The sequence below is a fragment of the Aquarana catesbeiana genome, unplaced genomic scaffold (genome assembly GCF_042186555.1).
Source record: "Aquarana catesbeiana isolate 2022-GZ unplaced genomic scaffold, ASM4218655v1 unanchor225, whole genome shotgun sequence".
NCBI lineage: Eukaryota > Metazoa > Chordata > Amphibia > Anura > Ranidae > Aquarana > Aquarana catesbeiana.
Genome location: NW_027362652.1, coordinates 1,065,024 through 1,080,784, shown reverse-complemented (window position 1 = coordinate 1,080,784; position 15,761 = coordinate 1,065,024). Strand labels below are relative to the sequence as shown.

Below are 15,761 nucleotides of genomic sequence, written 5' to 3'. Positions count from 1 at the left end.
CGGGAGCTGTTGGTATGAAGGTAGGCTGAACAGCTATTGAGGGAGGTGCGGATAGTGGATGAATAGTATAGTTTGGGAAGAAGGTGAAGATGTCTGAGGGATACCTGTAGGTAATGGAGCTGTAGAGGGGATCCTCAATGGGTTAAATACAGGTAATGTGCAGTAAGTGGCAGCAGGGCACTGATATACAGAAAGTAAGGAGTGCATAGTAGCAGTTGTGGTTGCTAAGGGTAAAAAAAAGGAAGGGATTCTTGGTGCCCAGAAGCAAGATGGAATCGGTGCGAATCAACTGAGACTGGGGATAATATTTCTAACCAGTCTTGGAGTAAAGGCTAAACAAACTTCAATCTGTAATTTCTCTGTCTGACTAGAGAGTGGACAGCAGTAAAACCATCTAACAAAGCCCTAAAAGCCATAAATTAATGATCAAGAAAGTAAGCTTTGTCATCCTCTAGCAATCACAATATAGACTCAGTCTGAGACTTACTAAAAAGAGACAAAACGGGAGCATAGGCAGCAAGGTTCACGAGCTCCTCCGGCACCGAGAGATCCTGCAAAGCATCCGGACATTAATCACCCCTTCCGACCATACCGAAGGATCGGGTACATATACAGCATTGCCCAGGGCCTGTAAAGATGGTCCGGCACGGACCGGCGGGGCTTAAAACAGCCGATGAATGGCCGCTTACACAGACCGCGGGGAGATCCAAAGATGGCGCCGGCTCCTCTTCCTCCTGCAAGAAGCCGCCGAAGGACAAGCAGCAACAAGCTGGTGAGTCTCGCTCCCCTGCCCTCACACAAAAGTCTGCTGTCACTACAAAAAAAAATAAACCACCAACCACTATAAGGGAGCATTTTGCTGACTCTCCACAGAGCCCATGTTTGTCACCCTTGGCTGCAGCCCCAGAAGTGGAGGAATTAGACCCATGGGAGGAGGCAGGCGGATGGGAAGAGGACAGTGAGCCTGGGGGCCCTTCATAGCCAGCTATGGCTGCGGGGGGAGCTGGAGAGGACAATGAAGGGGAAGAGGAGCTCACTTTAAAGCATGTCATGGAAGCTATCCATCAGTGCCAGTCCACGCTGACAACACAGATTAAAACGGTCAGACTGGACCTCCAAATTGTTAAACATGACGTGCAAAAGATCCGTTCCAGGATCTCTAATGCAGAACAACGCATTAGTGATATGGAGGACTCCATGCAACCTATGTCTGCTAGTCTACGCATTCAGCAACAAGATTTAAAGGAAAATGCTCTGAAACTGGGAGATTTACAGGACCGCATGCGCAGAAACAACCTGTGTTTCGTTGGCTTTCCGAAGGGAACTGGAGGCAAAGAGCCTGAACTGTTTCTGGAAAAATGGCTGAAATCGCTAGTGGGGCCGGAGACTTTATCCTCTTTGTCCGCAATTGCACGGGCGCCTATGCACCCCCCTCCATCAGGAGCTTCTCCATGCCCTCTTCTGGCGAAGCTACTTCATTTCAGGAATAAGGAGTATATAATGTGTGCAGCCCGTAATCTCTCTGACATCAAGTTCAACAGTAACCAAATCTCAATTTTTCCAGACTTTTCTGCCACCACAAAGAAACAAAGAGCTGCTTTTACTGCGGTGAAGAGGCGCCTTCGAGATAAGCAGCTCAGCTACAGCATGTTATACCCTGCCAAACTAAGGGTCATCAATGATGGCAAGGCCTAATTTTTTCTATCTCCCTCAGAAGTCTCTGATTGGCTCGATGGTCTAGGATAAGCCCTTACACTCTTTTTATGGAGCTTTAGTTTATCGGTTACCAAATCTGGTTTAATTTTTAGTGGCAACTGTGGTTGCGGAGTTGTTGGCTCTGTTCATTTTCTTCTAGTTTTCCTTTTAAGACTCTCCTGGCCCAGTAGAATTACCTGGCAGACACAGGAAAGCAGAAGCTGTGATATTTAGACCCTGATTCTTCTGCATTTGCAATGATCTTAAGGAGTCCTACCCTTTAAGAGACGTACTTGCGGGGATGGGTGCTCTGCCCTTGCAACTGATTAGTGACTGCCAATGCACTTTATAACAGGTCTATGCCCAGGACCGGCATCATTTGGGGGACGGAAGCTTTAAATAAGAATTCCTAGAAGGATGCACAACCCTAGGTCTTATCCTATGAAGGTGCTAATATTGCTCAACATGACATTTACAGTACTTTTTTTTTAATACTAAGTTTTTCCAATAGACTATATGGAACTAATATCACTTTAACTGAGGGATCTTTCTGGTCACCTCTCAGGTTACTTTCATGGTTACTGGGAGAAAGCTCGTTGAAGTTTGGGGCAATGAGCAGGGAGGGGGATGGGGGAAGTTTGTATTTACTTGTTTTTCTTTTCCTTTTGTTTGTTGTTTTTTTTTCACACTGCACAGATATGCTTTAAAAAGGTAATAACAATGTGTTGCTGTTATTATAGTCAACTTGTGGAAATGTTAATTCACGCCATGTTGGATACAGGTATGCCTGGGACATCTAGGCGGTCTCGAGAGTGTAACAATATTTTTTGAGTCATTGTCCTTTCTCCCAAAAAATGAGTCTTACATGTCTTACATGGAATGTTAGAGGCCTGAACTCAAAGATTAAACGATCTATGCTGAATAGGTTAACACTACCTCGCCTCCACCCACCAAGGTAAGCTGACAAACAGAAGGAGCTCAAGAGATTTGAATGCTGGTCGCATTGAACTGTGGGAGATGTAGTTCAGAAGAAGAGTCATGCTGTGGAAATCAATAGACTATTGGACTACAGTTCCCAAGGAGTGAATGTCTTGAGGAGGAGAAAGACGTGTATTTTACAGGGCTGAAGGTAGAGTGACTTCCTTTCACTGTGAGGGGGACCGGAGTGTGCACATTGATACTCCTGAGTGCCTGACACCTGCTACAAGCTTGCGGCCTGAGCCAGAAATCAGGGCACTGTTAAGCAGTGTGCTGAGGACTGGATTTGCTCCAAGCAAACCCAGAAGTGAGCAGACACCTGAACGGTGGAACTGAAGCAACTGTATTGCTGGGACTGGTGACTGGACACTGCTGCCATTAACTTGTTGCTGCTAGAAGACACTGAACACATAGGGACTGGCCATATAACTAGTAGCATTATTTACAGCATGCAGACCTCATTGAGACTGCACTTATATGCACCACCATAAAGACTGGGCCCCAACACTAGCTGGATGAAGATTTAGGTCTAAAGACTACTCACTAAGATAACTGCTTCACAAGAACTTTGCCTTGGAAAGGGAGGCAAATGATGAGGTAGTAGATAATACTGAGCTCCAAAGAGGGGTTTTTTGTCCCTTCCAGCAACTGGCTCCCTCTGCCCTTCTGACCCACCATCACTGTGCAGCCTCTCGGGAAAGGTCCAGGATGAAGCCACTGTGCAAGCACTGCTGAAACTGCTCTCTTTAACCACTTGCCACCCAGGCCAATTCTGACATTGCTCTCCTACATGTAAAAATCATCATTTTTTTTTTGCTAGAAAATTACATAGAACCCACAAACATTATATATATTTTTTAGCAGAGACCCTAGAGAATACAATGGCTGTCATTGCAACTTTTTATCTTGCGTGGTATTTGCGCAGCAATTTTTCAAATGCGTTTGTTTGCTTTAAAAAAAAAAAAGTGGAGTTAGCCCAATTTTTTTGCATAATGTCAAAGAATAAGTTATGTCGAGTAAATGGATACCTAACATGTCACGCTTCAAAATTGCACACGCTCGTGGAATGGCGCCTAACTTCGGTACTTAAAAATCCCCATAGGGCGACACTTTAAATTTTTTTACTGGTTACATGTTTTGAGTTACAGAGGAGGTCTAGGGCTAGAATTATTGCTCTCCCTATAACGTTCACGGCGATACCTCACATGTGTGGTTTGAACACCATTTTCATATGTGGGCGGGACTTACGTATGCATTCGCTTCTGCGTGTGAGCACACGGGCACTTAAAAAAAAATGTTATGGTTAATTTTACTTAAAAATTTTTAGCTTGACACTTTAAAAAAAAAAAGCGGTGAGTCGGTAGAAGCACCAGAGGGGGGGGGGTCCAGCCGCTATGATCATTCTTATGGTGTAGGGAATCGCTGGCTGAAAAAGACAATATCTGAATAATACCTGTAGCTGCAGGCATCATTCAGATATACCCGCACAAAGTCAAGGACGTCATATGACTGTCGGCGGGCGGGAAGTGGTTAAAGAACCGTCTAGAGGCAGACACATACACATAAAGATACCTTTATAGTTTCATAGTTGGTAAGGTTGAATAAAGACACTGGCCCATCCAATTCAACATGTGTGTGTCATTGTCACAGCATTTCCCATATCCTTGTATGTTGTGTTCACTAAGATGCACATCCAAGAGTTATTTAAAACTATCAATACTTCCCGCTGACACCACCGATTGCTCCAAGTCCTTATCGCCCTGACAGTGAAAAACCCACTATTGAACCTTGAATTGATTGGTAAGTCTCTAATTATTTTTTGTTAAAAATAACAAACATGTTATACTTAACTGCTCTGTGTGTGGGTTTTGCACGGAGCAGCCCTGATCCTCCTCTTCTCTGGTCCCTCTTCGGTGCTCCTGGCACCTCCCTCCTGTTGAGTGCCCCCGCAGACAAAAAACTTGCTACGGGGCACCCCAGCTGAGCCACAGCTCCCTGTGTCCATTCAGATACGGAACCGCAGACCAGCCCTGCCCCCTTTCATCTCCTCATTGGCTCACTGACTTGACAGCAGCGGGAGCCAGTGGTGCCGCACTGCTGTCTCAGCCAATGAGGAGGGGAGTCTTGGACAGCCTAGTCTACCATACAACATCGCTGGATCTAGGTGGACCTCAGGTAAGTATTAGAGGGCTGCTGCACACAGATGGCTTTTTATTTTAATGCATAGAATGTGCTATGACGTACTACGTGGTTTTTCAGCTCTTTAGCGCCACCCTTTGGGCTCCTTCTGCTAATTTCATGTTAGTAGAAGTTTGGTGAGTGTTGATTTGCGCTTTTCTTTTTGTGTTTTTCATTTAGCGCTTTTCAGTTGGTGCTTTTCAGTTCGTTTCTGAACGGCCGTTCGTCAATCAGCCATGTTGCAGAATCGGAGGAGATAACGTGTTATTTATTATTGGCCTTGGAGTTATTGCTTTGACATTTATTTTTTTGGGTTGAATAATAATGATTTGATTTTCTATATTTTCGGATGCATAGAATGCACTTTTTTGTTAAGTTCTATTGGCAGATAGTATGTCTAATTTTATTTGTTTTCTTTTTTTTATGCACAGTAAAAAAAATTGTGGAGAATAATACTTGGCTATGTGTTTTACTTCAAATGACAGTTTGGGAGTAGGCAGTTACATTTAAAAAAATACAATGTAAAATTAACAAGGGACACCAACAAAAACTACGGGATAATGGTGTTGTGGTAACTTGCACCAAAAAAAAAAAAAGCATAATAATATTATTCTTGATATCACTAGAAAAAAAAAGCCTTTGGAAATTTGTTTGCAAAAAATCCATCAGTATCACCAGTAAAGCAGCTTCATTATTATCCCATTAAAGAAGAAGAGAATGTACGTCACGAATGTTAATTCTCCATTATGAACGCTCGTTTACAAGACCGACCGCTTCTGCTTCCGAGCATGCGTGTTTGTACTTCGGACTTTTGTCCGACAGACTTGTGTACACACACTCGGAAAATCCGTCAACACACCTTGGTCCACGGAAAATTTAAAATCCGACAACAATTGTCCGATAGAGCGTACACGCGGTCGGATTTACCGCCAACAGCCTGTCATCACATATTTCCCGTTGGAAAGTCCGATTGCGTGTACGAGGCTTTATACTTTCACTGTCAGAAAGGAGATTCTTGCTCCCAACAGTCTGGTATAATTGCAGTGCCTGGTGATGGAACTCAGAGAGTGTTCCAGCAGTCATCCTGGAACCTGAGGGGTGAAAACTGATGGGACAGTAGCCAAAACCCCTGGACTGTCCTGCAGCATCTGGGACCCATGGTAACAATCACTAGGCTGTGTTCACACCATGAGACGTTTATCAAGGCTGCAGTTCCTCTCAGCCCCACAAGATGGTGATCTTACTAATACCAAGACAGGAAGTCTCTATGGAATACAGATAGGAAGTGATGTCAGGTCCAGACAGGAAGTGATGTCAGGTATAAATAGGAAGTTCCGGGTGAGAAGTGAGTCGGGAATAAGTACAGAGGAGACATTACTTGAAGTGGCAGCAGAGGAGGTAATAAGATCTTATTTTCTATTTACACCCAGTAACCCCCCCGTCATGTCCGTCCTCTTCCTCCATAGTCACTGTGATGTCATTTATCTGCAGCAGATGATGATACACACATATATAGCAGGGGCAGAACATTTCCCCACTTACGGGACAGAAACTTTTTTGTGACCCGTAGTTTTGCATGAAGAACGGTGTCAGATTCCATCATCCGCTATCCAAGACTTATATTTGTCAATTCCCAGAAGTATTCAGGCCGTCTCAGATGCCAAAGTTGGTCCAACACCATATTGATTAACGATTTTGTTCTTTTACAATACTTGTCCAACCCCTGTAGAAGATTCAATGAAACAAAGGGTTTGATTTACTAAAACTGGAGAGTGCAGTCTGGTGCAGCTGTGCATAGTAGCCAATCGGCTTCTAACTTCACCATGTTCAATTAAACTTTGACAAAAAAAAAACTGGAAGATGATTGGTTTCTATGCACAGCTGCACTAGATTTTGCACTCTCCAGTTTCAGTAAATCAACCCCAAAAGTGTAGCTGATAGAGAAGTGTATAAAAATAGACTCATGGAGGCCAAATACATTATCGGTGCTACTAAAGCACAGAAAGAGGAGGGAATGGATATATCTATTAAGAAAGGCTACAAACCTTCATTTAGGTCAAGCATGTCTAAAGTGCTGCCCGCGTTCCGGTTTCAAACGGCCCGACTGGTAATTTGGATATATATATATTTTGTGGTCCCCAACGAATCTCCGAGCCCCGGGTCCACAAAAGATATATTCTGGCTGCCTCAGAGGGGACAGGAAGGGGCGGGACGAGTGCCGTAGAGACAGGAGAATTTCCTTTTTATGCAGCGGCCTCTGTAATTGGAAGTCCCGTCTCCTGCGCTGCCATTGGAGGACTGTTCTGTCCATCATAGGAGGCGGGACTTTGTATTAAAGAGGCCAGTGAGAAAACAGGAGTTTTTACTGTATGTAACCTGTTGCCGCCTGTCCCGCCCCCCCCCCCCCCCCCTTCACTGTCCCCTCCGAGGCTGCAGATGGGCATGGATCAGGCTTCACTGATGGCAATGGTGAGACTGCATTCATTGCAATGGGGGTGCTGCATTCATGGCAATGATGGGGCTGCATTTATGGCAATGGGGGTGCTGCATTCATGCCAATGGGGGTGTTGCATTAATGGCAATGGGGGTGCTGCATTCATGGCAATGGGGGTGCTGCATTTATGCCAATGGGGGTGCTGCATTCATGCCAATGGGGGTGCTGCATTTATGGCAATGAGGGTGCTGCATTCATGGCAATGGGGGTGCTGCATTCATGGCAATGGGGGTGCTGCATTCATGGCAATGGGAGTGCTGAATTCAAGGCAATGGGGGTGCTGCATTCATGGCATTGGGGGTGCTGCATTCATGGCATTGGGGGTGCTGCATTCATGGCAATGGGAGTGCTGCATTCATGGCAATGGGAGTGCTGCATTCAAGGCAATCGGAGTGCTGCATTCATAGTAATGCTGGGGCTGCATTCATGGCAATGGGGGTGCTGCATTCATGGCAATGGTGGGGCTGCATTCATGGCAATGGGAGTGCTGCATTCAAGGCAATGGGAGTGCTGCATTCATGGCAATGGGGGTGCTGCATTCATGGCAATGGGGGTGTTGCATTCATGGCAATGGTGGGGCTGCATTCATGGCAATGGGGGTTCTGCATTCATGGCACTTGTGAGGCTGCAGATGGGCACTGATAAGGCTGCATTGATGGGCACTGATCCTTATTTCGCTTAACAGTTCTTTATTTAAAATTTACGTTTTTTCCTAAAACTTCCCTCTTAAAGTGAAGGTGCATGTTATACGCCAATAAATACGGTATATCCAAATAACATGCCCATGCTCATCTCTTCACCACACACAGCCACAAAGGCAAGAGAATTCTTGTTGGGCAGTGTATTAGTGCTTAGATGAACACACTTAGACCAAATTTTAATGGTTCAAAGAATGTCAGGCAACATGGTCGGCCCTCACGCATGTTCACTTCATCAAATCTGGCCCTCCTTTGAAAAAAGTTTGGACACCCCTGATTTAGGTACAGTACATTTAGTGATTGAAGGAAAAAATATAATGGAATCACGAAAATTAAAACTGTGCACAACACTTATATTGAGGGAGACCTGGATGTAGCAAACCATTTAAATTATTACTTCTGTTCAGTCTTCTCAGAAATACATTGTACTAACAAATAACATTAACAAGTTGGGGAATCATATTGGTTCTAGTAATGTTCAATGTTCATTTTTAGGACTTCTGGAGACAGAGGTAGCAGAGGGAACTGGCTTGGTTAAACTTAATAAAGCAATGGGCCCGGATAGTATTTATCCCAGAGTTCCACGAGAATTTAGAGGTATAGTTGTTGGACTATTATTGGATCTCTTCTAATAGGAGAAGTTCCTCATGACTGGCGGACAGCTAATATTGTACCTATCCACAAGAAGGGCAGCAAAGTAGAAGCTGGAAAATACAGGCCAGTGATTTTAACATCAATTGTAGTCAAGGTAATGGAATCACTCCTGAAAATAAGGATCACTGATCACCCAAAAATACACAACTTGCTGGACCCAAAGCAGCATGGCTTTTCTGAGGGCAGATCATGTCAGACTCATCTGATTGAAATGTTTTACTATATTACCAATGTTATGGACCAGGGTGGTACTGTGGACCTGGCATATCTTGATTTCAGCAAGGCATTTAATACAGTTCCACATAATGATCTAATACAAAAGTTGTACAAGCTAGGACTTAACCCTTGGGTGGTTCAGTGGATATGCAGTTGGCTAAAGGATAGACATTAGTGTGGTTGTAAATGGGGTCCACTCAGAACAGACACCAGTCACTAGTGGTGTACCTCAAGGCTCTGTACTGGGTCCTTTTCTAGTTCATATATATTTAAGTGATATAACTGAAGGATTGGTGGGCAAGGTATGCCTTTTTGCTGATGACACAAAGGTGTGTAATAGGGTTGAAAGAGGTGTCTGTAACATGGAACATGATTTGGCATTGCTGGAAGATTGGTCAAAGCAGTGGAGACTGCAGTTCAATATTTCTAAATGTAAAATAATGCACCTAGGGAAAAAGAATCCCTTAAAAGAGTTGATTATTTGGGATACAGTGTTGGCCAGGATTAGACAGGAAAATGATTTGGGGGTACTTATTTCAGATGATTGCAAAATGATTAAGCAGTGTGAACGGGCAGTGGGAAAAGCACATAGATTTCTAGGATGCATCACTCGAGGCATCACCAGCAGGAGGAAGGAGGTCCTGATTCCTCTATATAGATCTTTAAATCACTAGCAGGATCACCAGCAGGAGGACAAAGGTCCTGATTCCTCTATATAGATCTTTATATCACTAGAGGAGTCACCAGCAGGAGGAAGGAGGTCCGGATTCCTCTATATAGATCTTTATATCACTAGAGGAGTCACCAGCAGGAGGAAGGAGGTCCTGATTCCTCTATATAGATCTTCATATCACTAGAGGAGTCACCAGCAGGAGGAAGGAGGTCCGATCCCTCTATTTAGATCTTTAAATCACTAGAGGAGTCACCAGCAGGAGGAAGGAGGTCCGATCCCTCTATTTAGATCTTTAAATCACTAGAGGGATCACCAGCAGGAGAAAAGAGGTCCTGATTCTTCTATATACTGTAAATCTTTAGTGAGACCTTATTTAGAATACTGTGTCCAGTTCTGGAGACCTCACTTATAAAATGATATTGATACTATAGAAGGAGTCCAGAGATGGGCAACAGAAATGGTAAAAAGGTCTGAAGGATAAAACATATCAGTGGAGACTACAGGAAGTTAATATGTCTAGTCAGGAGGAAAGAAGGGAACAGGGGAAAATGACTGCATAAAAAAAAATTCACACCACCCTACAAAGACGAAGCTCCCATCGAGCCATTTATGTAAATGGACCAGACGGGAAGTGGTTAAAAAGAACTAAAATAAAACGACAGCCAAAGTATGAGCTGCCCAAGTACAGGACAGCCCTCATGCTGTTCTGGAAAACTCTGCTGGTTCGTTAACAACATGACAGCTTTAGTGCTTCCCCCAAACCTCGTGTAAAGGTTTACAATATAACCTATGTTGTCCTCAAAGCTTTGTGAGAAGGACCCTCCTAAAACTAAGCAAAAATAGTTCACAGACAAATCAGACTAAACTTTGTAATTCTAATTTCTGACCAGGCAGGCAGGACAGAATGTAATAGGTGTGCAGGGTGCACAGAACCCAACAAACATGAAGTAGCCAAAATACATGTGTAGAGTTACAGATTACCCTCTCCAAGACGTTTATGGCACTAAAACTGTAAATAACTAGAACGACTAAAGCCTTCGCCAAGTGGAAGAGTGGGTATCTGGGATACATTGTGGGTAGGGGTTTGGTGAAATCTCAGATAAGTAAGGTAAAGGCTATTCAGGATTGGCCCCACCCCATTGCAAAGAAACAGGTCCAAGTTTTTCTGAGCATCATTGGGTACTACTGTTTTTGTGTCCCCAACTTTGTCACTATTGCTTCGCCATTGACTGACCTGATGAAATCTAGGAAGATAGTCATGGTCAAGTGGAATGACAAGGCTGAAGAGGCTTTTCTAGAGTTTAAAAAAGCCTTATGCCAGTATCCAAAAGAAATTTTAAAGAATTGTCATTGTCCAAACAGATGCCTCTAGTAAAGGCTTAGGAGTTGTTTTTCCCTCTTTAAGAGGGACGATAACAGATTTTGAAGTACTAAGGGGTTCTCACCCATGCCGGGTGAGGGGTTCCAGGGTGGTCCAGTTGGAGAGGAGAGAACTGGTTCACAGTTCTCTCGGGATTGGTAAGACCTCATTTGAGGCCTTGACTTCAGAGGCTCTGAGAGACTTTGGGTGAGAAAGAGCCTCTCCAACCCTGACTAATATTATTTGTATTAAGGGAACTTTTTAAATCTAACCATGGTCTTTTAATGCAGGGCTCAAAATTTCAAGTCCTGAGCTACTAGCCAGGCCTTAAAGTGGATGTAAACCCGAAATTTTTTTTTTTTTTTTTAATATCATACTGTAGAGTATAAGATTTGTTATCATTTGAGCCCAGTCTTGCCACACAGAGTTAATCCATCTCTGAGCAATCCCCTTTTATTGTTCAGTGAGACAATTCTTGACAAACGGAGAAAAACTTTGTCAAATCCTCCCCCTTGCTGTGAGTGACAGGTGATTTACATCTCATGCACTAGCCTAAGAGACATGCAGTATTTTTAAATTCCCACCCACTCCTTTCTTCAGCAGCTCTGCAAGGATTGGCTGTTCCACACCTCACCATGATTTGGCATGCTGAAGTCATGTGGTTACTTTCCTGTCTTTTCACTGGATGTTAGAAATCATAGCAGAAGTTCAGCAGAAGTTCAGTGTTAGAAATACACAGAGAAAATACATATTGACAAGGGGAGTGTAGAGGTGGGCGGGGAGTCTACTGACATCACGACTCCACCCACCGAGCTCCAGACAACAGACCCGCCCACAGAATCTGCAGTTTTTCAGGTCTAATAACAGAGAGAGGGGAGACATTTGAGAGGTAAAGATACATGCAGGAGGCATGTATATCCTTATAAATAACCCCTATGGCAGTAGTTTAGAAAGGTTGACATTGGGTTTACATCCACTTTAAGAGTTACTCACCACCAGTCTCCTCACCCAACCCCTACCCTGCCCTGCTACTTATTCTGCCCCTAAACACGCTCTCATAAATGATCTCACTAATTAAGTTCCAAAAATAAATATTAACAACTTTATTAGTACCCATCCGTGCAGCCTCATCAGTGCATATCAATGCAGCCTATTAGTGTCCATCAATGCAGTCTATCATTGCAGCCTCATCAGTGCAACTTATCAGTGCCGCCCCATTAGTGCCGCCTCATCAATGCCCATCAGTGCAGCCTCATAAGTGCCCAGCAGTGCAGCCTCTTCAGTGCAGCCTCTTCAGTGCCCACCAATGCAGTCTCATCAGTGCCCATCAATGCAGCCTATCAGTGCCCATTAATGCAGCACAGGGATTACAAGAAGGACAGCCGGCCGGAACACACAGAGCGAGGATCTCCCACTGTAACACAGTTTGGATCTGAAATGCCAGAAGCTGTCAAACAAAGTCCAGCCGCCTGGACCAGCTCCTATGATACACATCACACTACTTAAAGCGGAGCGCCGCCGAAAATTTTTTTTTTAAAGTCAGCAGCTACAAATACTGCAGCTGCTGACTTTTAAAACATGGACACTTACCTGTCCAGGGCGCCCGCGATGTCGGCACCCGAGGCCGAAGCGTCTCTCCGTCCTCGGGTGCTGCCGCCTCCACCTTCGGTAAGGGAATCAGGAAGTGAAGCCGTGCGGCTTCACTTCCCAGTTCCCTACTGCGCATGCGCGAGTCGCGCAGCGCAATACGGATGGTCCCTGCTGCCTCTGTGACCCCTGTGTTTCCCAGCAGGCAGAGGGGAGGGAGCAGGAAGTGGCGTAAATAACCGCAGATTCTGCGGCTATCTATGCCGGAAGTGGGTACAGATACCTGTAATATACAGGTATCTGTACCCCCCTCCCCCCTGAAAGGTGCCAACTGTGTCACCGGAGGGAGGGGGGGGAGGAATCTGATGAGTGGAAGTTCCACTTTTGGGTGGAACTCCACTTTAAATTACCCGGCATTGCACCTGTGTGCTGTCTATCATAGGAGCCGATCCAAGAGGTGGGACTTTGATAGCAGCCGGTATTTCAGATCCAAGCTGTGTCACAGAAGGAGTTCCCCTCTCTGTGATCTGGCCGGCTCTCCTTTTCCTCTCTTCTCCTCTCCTCTTCCTTCCCCACAGTTTCCTGGCCAATCACTGGGAGGAGAATCCGCTCCCATTCAACGCTCCACACTCGCCCTCAGCTTATTTACACTTGGCAAATGTGAGCAGGCGAGTGGAAATTTTGAGGGCTGTTTTAATAGTGTATTATCTCATGAGTTTTACCATACAAAATAGTTCTTTTGAATGTTAGTTATAAGCGACTCATGATTATACATGTATGAGTAAGATAATAACTATGAGACAGAGACCCATCTTGTCACTGGACTTCTGATAACACAGTTAAATGATTAGAACACAGGAACACTTGTCACATATTCTATGCTTCTGGTCTGGGTGAAATACAGCAGCAACATAGTAGCTCCTGCATGGAAGGTAATGTGGTCCAATTCTGTCTCTACTTCCTGAAACCCCCCCCCCATTATAATGTATCACAGTCCTTCAATCAGGGTTTCTGACCTAGCTAGCAGGGCCAAGATGTACCTGTCTATAGCCAATTAATTCTGATATTTACCGAGCAACAGCTTTTTACAAATACAGACAGTACAGGGAAGCAGATCCCTACACATGTACCATTTGCCCTCCAGGGGCAGCCCACCTATTAATGCTTTACCTCTCTATTCTAATATGCTACAACCAGTACAGTCCAGATAAATCTCTGTCTACAGAAAACCTGCACAGATCACATGACCACATCGATGAGGATGGATGAGGAGCAGAGTAGCATGACTGAGAGGATACTAAACCTCACCCTGGAGATCATCTCCCTGCTCACTGGACAGGTAAGGAGGATTCCGGGAGGTCACATGACATCACTGTTAATAAGACACAGACCTGACCGGAGAGGTGAGGAGGATTCTGGGAATGTGACATGATAGTACTTATTTTGCTTGAATAGAGTTTTCCTCTTGTGAAGTCTGGAGATCATGTGACCATCACAGTGCCTCCACGTGACTTCCTAAAACCTGAGAGACACAACATGCAAAAGATTTTGGACGTCACCAAGAAGATGATGGAGCTGCTGACAGGAGAGGTGAGCGGTGCTGGGAATTCTGGGACATTATCCAGTAACAGACAAGGGATGTGTCTGGATGGTGACTGTATCATTGTGTGTGTCAGGTACCTATAAGGCAGGTATAGGCAACCTTGGAGACGTGGAGATCTACCTGAACAGGGTAGTTTGGCACCCTTTTTTTTAATGAAATTAACTATCAAGGCCTAACCAGATAGTAAGAAAAACTTAGAAAAATATAATAAAATGAATGTCACTGTAAAAATTTAAACTTAGCCTACCTTAAAAGTGGACATTGTCAGTTATTAGAGCAGTGGATGGTATGTGACCAGCGCCCATAGGGCAGTGGATGGTGTCAGTAGGGCAGATGTCGGTATCAATATGGAGTGGATTGTGTCAGGCAGTAGAGCAGTGAATGGTGTCAGTATTTTTTTTTTTTTATTATTATTTTTTATAATTTTATTTTATACATTATTTTTTTACAATTTTTAGAAGCTCTGTTGGGAGGCTGTGGTGAAATATCAGGGGTCTAGACCCCTGATATCTCACTTTTGAGACAGAGAAGGGGACTGAGGACAGAGATTCCCCAGTCCCTTTCTCTGCAGCCTCAGCTGCACTGGACATTAAATAAATGGAAAGTGCTCTGTGCTGGGTGGCTTCCTGTTCATTCACAAACTGAAGTATAGTAAACACACTTTACTATGCTTCAGCTATGAATGAACACAGAAAGTGATCAGTACCGATCACTCACTGCATTTATTCAGAAAAGGAAGGGGCCAGTAAATTACATATTTCCCAGGCCCTTCCCCTGCTCTCCATACTGAAAGCATGACTGCTGGGTAGAGCTCAGATCTGTATTCTGGCAATGACTCCATTCCTTTCTTCACCAGGGATGGCGCCAGGCTGTGAGGCTTTCCCTCTGGTGGCGCAGGGCAGCGGGGTTCTCTCTCTGATGGCATCCCCTCAGCACTCTCCCTGGAGTCCTGGGCAAACTTCCCCGAAAGCTTTCCTAGGCTCCTGGAGCTCTCTCTCTCTCCCCCCCCCTCTCTTATTCAGCTGAGCATGCTGTGTGGATTGTAGTTTCCGGGCCACAATGGGGCCACAGGTCCTCAGGACTACATGTCCCACAATCCTCTTCTCTGCTCCCTTTTTATTGTATTTCTTCCCTGGCCAATATGGAGGAGGGAGAAGAAACATAGCGGGCAGCTGACCTGGCAAGCGCCGCTCACTAGTACAGCAGTGCGAGGAGGAGGGGGAGAGGGGTCTAAGAGCCCGCGGCTGCTCTCTCTCCACTCAGACACGGGCGCTCTGATCGGCTGCTTCGCTCTCCTCCTCTGACAGGTAGAGGGGAGGGGTGGGCAGTAAATGCAGAGAGCCCTCTTCCCGTTGATCACAGGGATGGCAGTGGCACAGTCTCTCCTCCCCTGATCCGCTCTTGCATACCTCCTAACATTTAAAGTTGAGAATGAAGGACATTCTGGGGAGAGAGTTACCTGCGGCACCCACAGCTTATATCAAAGTCCCCATCAGAGTCCCTCCTTACATCAGAGTTTCCATCAGAGTCCCCCCAAAGCAGGTGTCCCCCATCAGAGCCCCCCCCCCACAGCAGGTGTCCCCCTCAACCCCCCCACAGCAGGTGTCCCCCCCATCAGAGCCCCC

The 15,761-nt window shown here is 45.1% G+C and overlaps 1 protein-coding gene across 1 annotated transcript in view; it reads left to right on the top strand.

The window, feature by feature from the left end:
- The first annotated feature begins 6,005 nt into the window (after positions 1–6,005).
- Positions 6,006–15,761, top strand: part of LOC141121575 (uncharacterized) — a 167,489-nt gene continuing 157,733 nt past the window's right edge. Inside the window, 3 exon segments of the mRNA XM_073611210.1 lie at positions 6,006–6,249; positions 13,759–13,872; positions 13,989–14,123. Of these exon segments, the coding sequence (XP_073467311.1) occupies positions 6,040–6,249; positions 13,759–13,872; positions 13,989–14,123 (459 nt within the window). The 5' untranslated portion in view covers positions 6,006–6,039.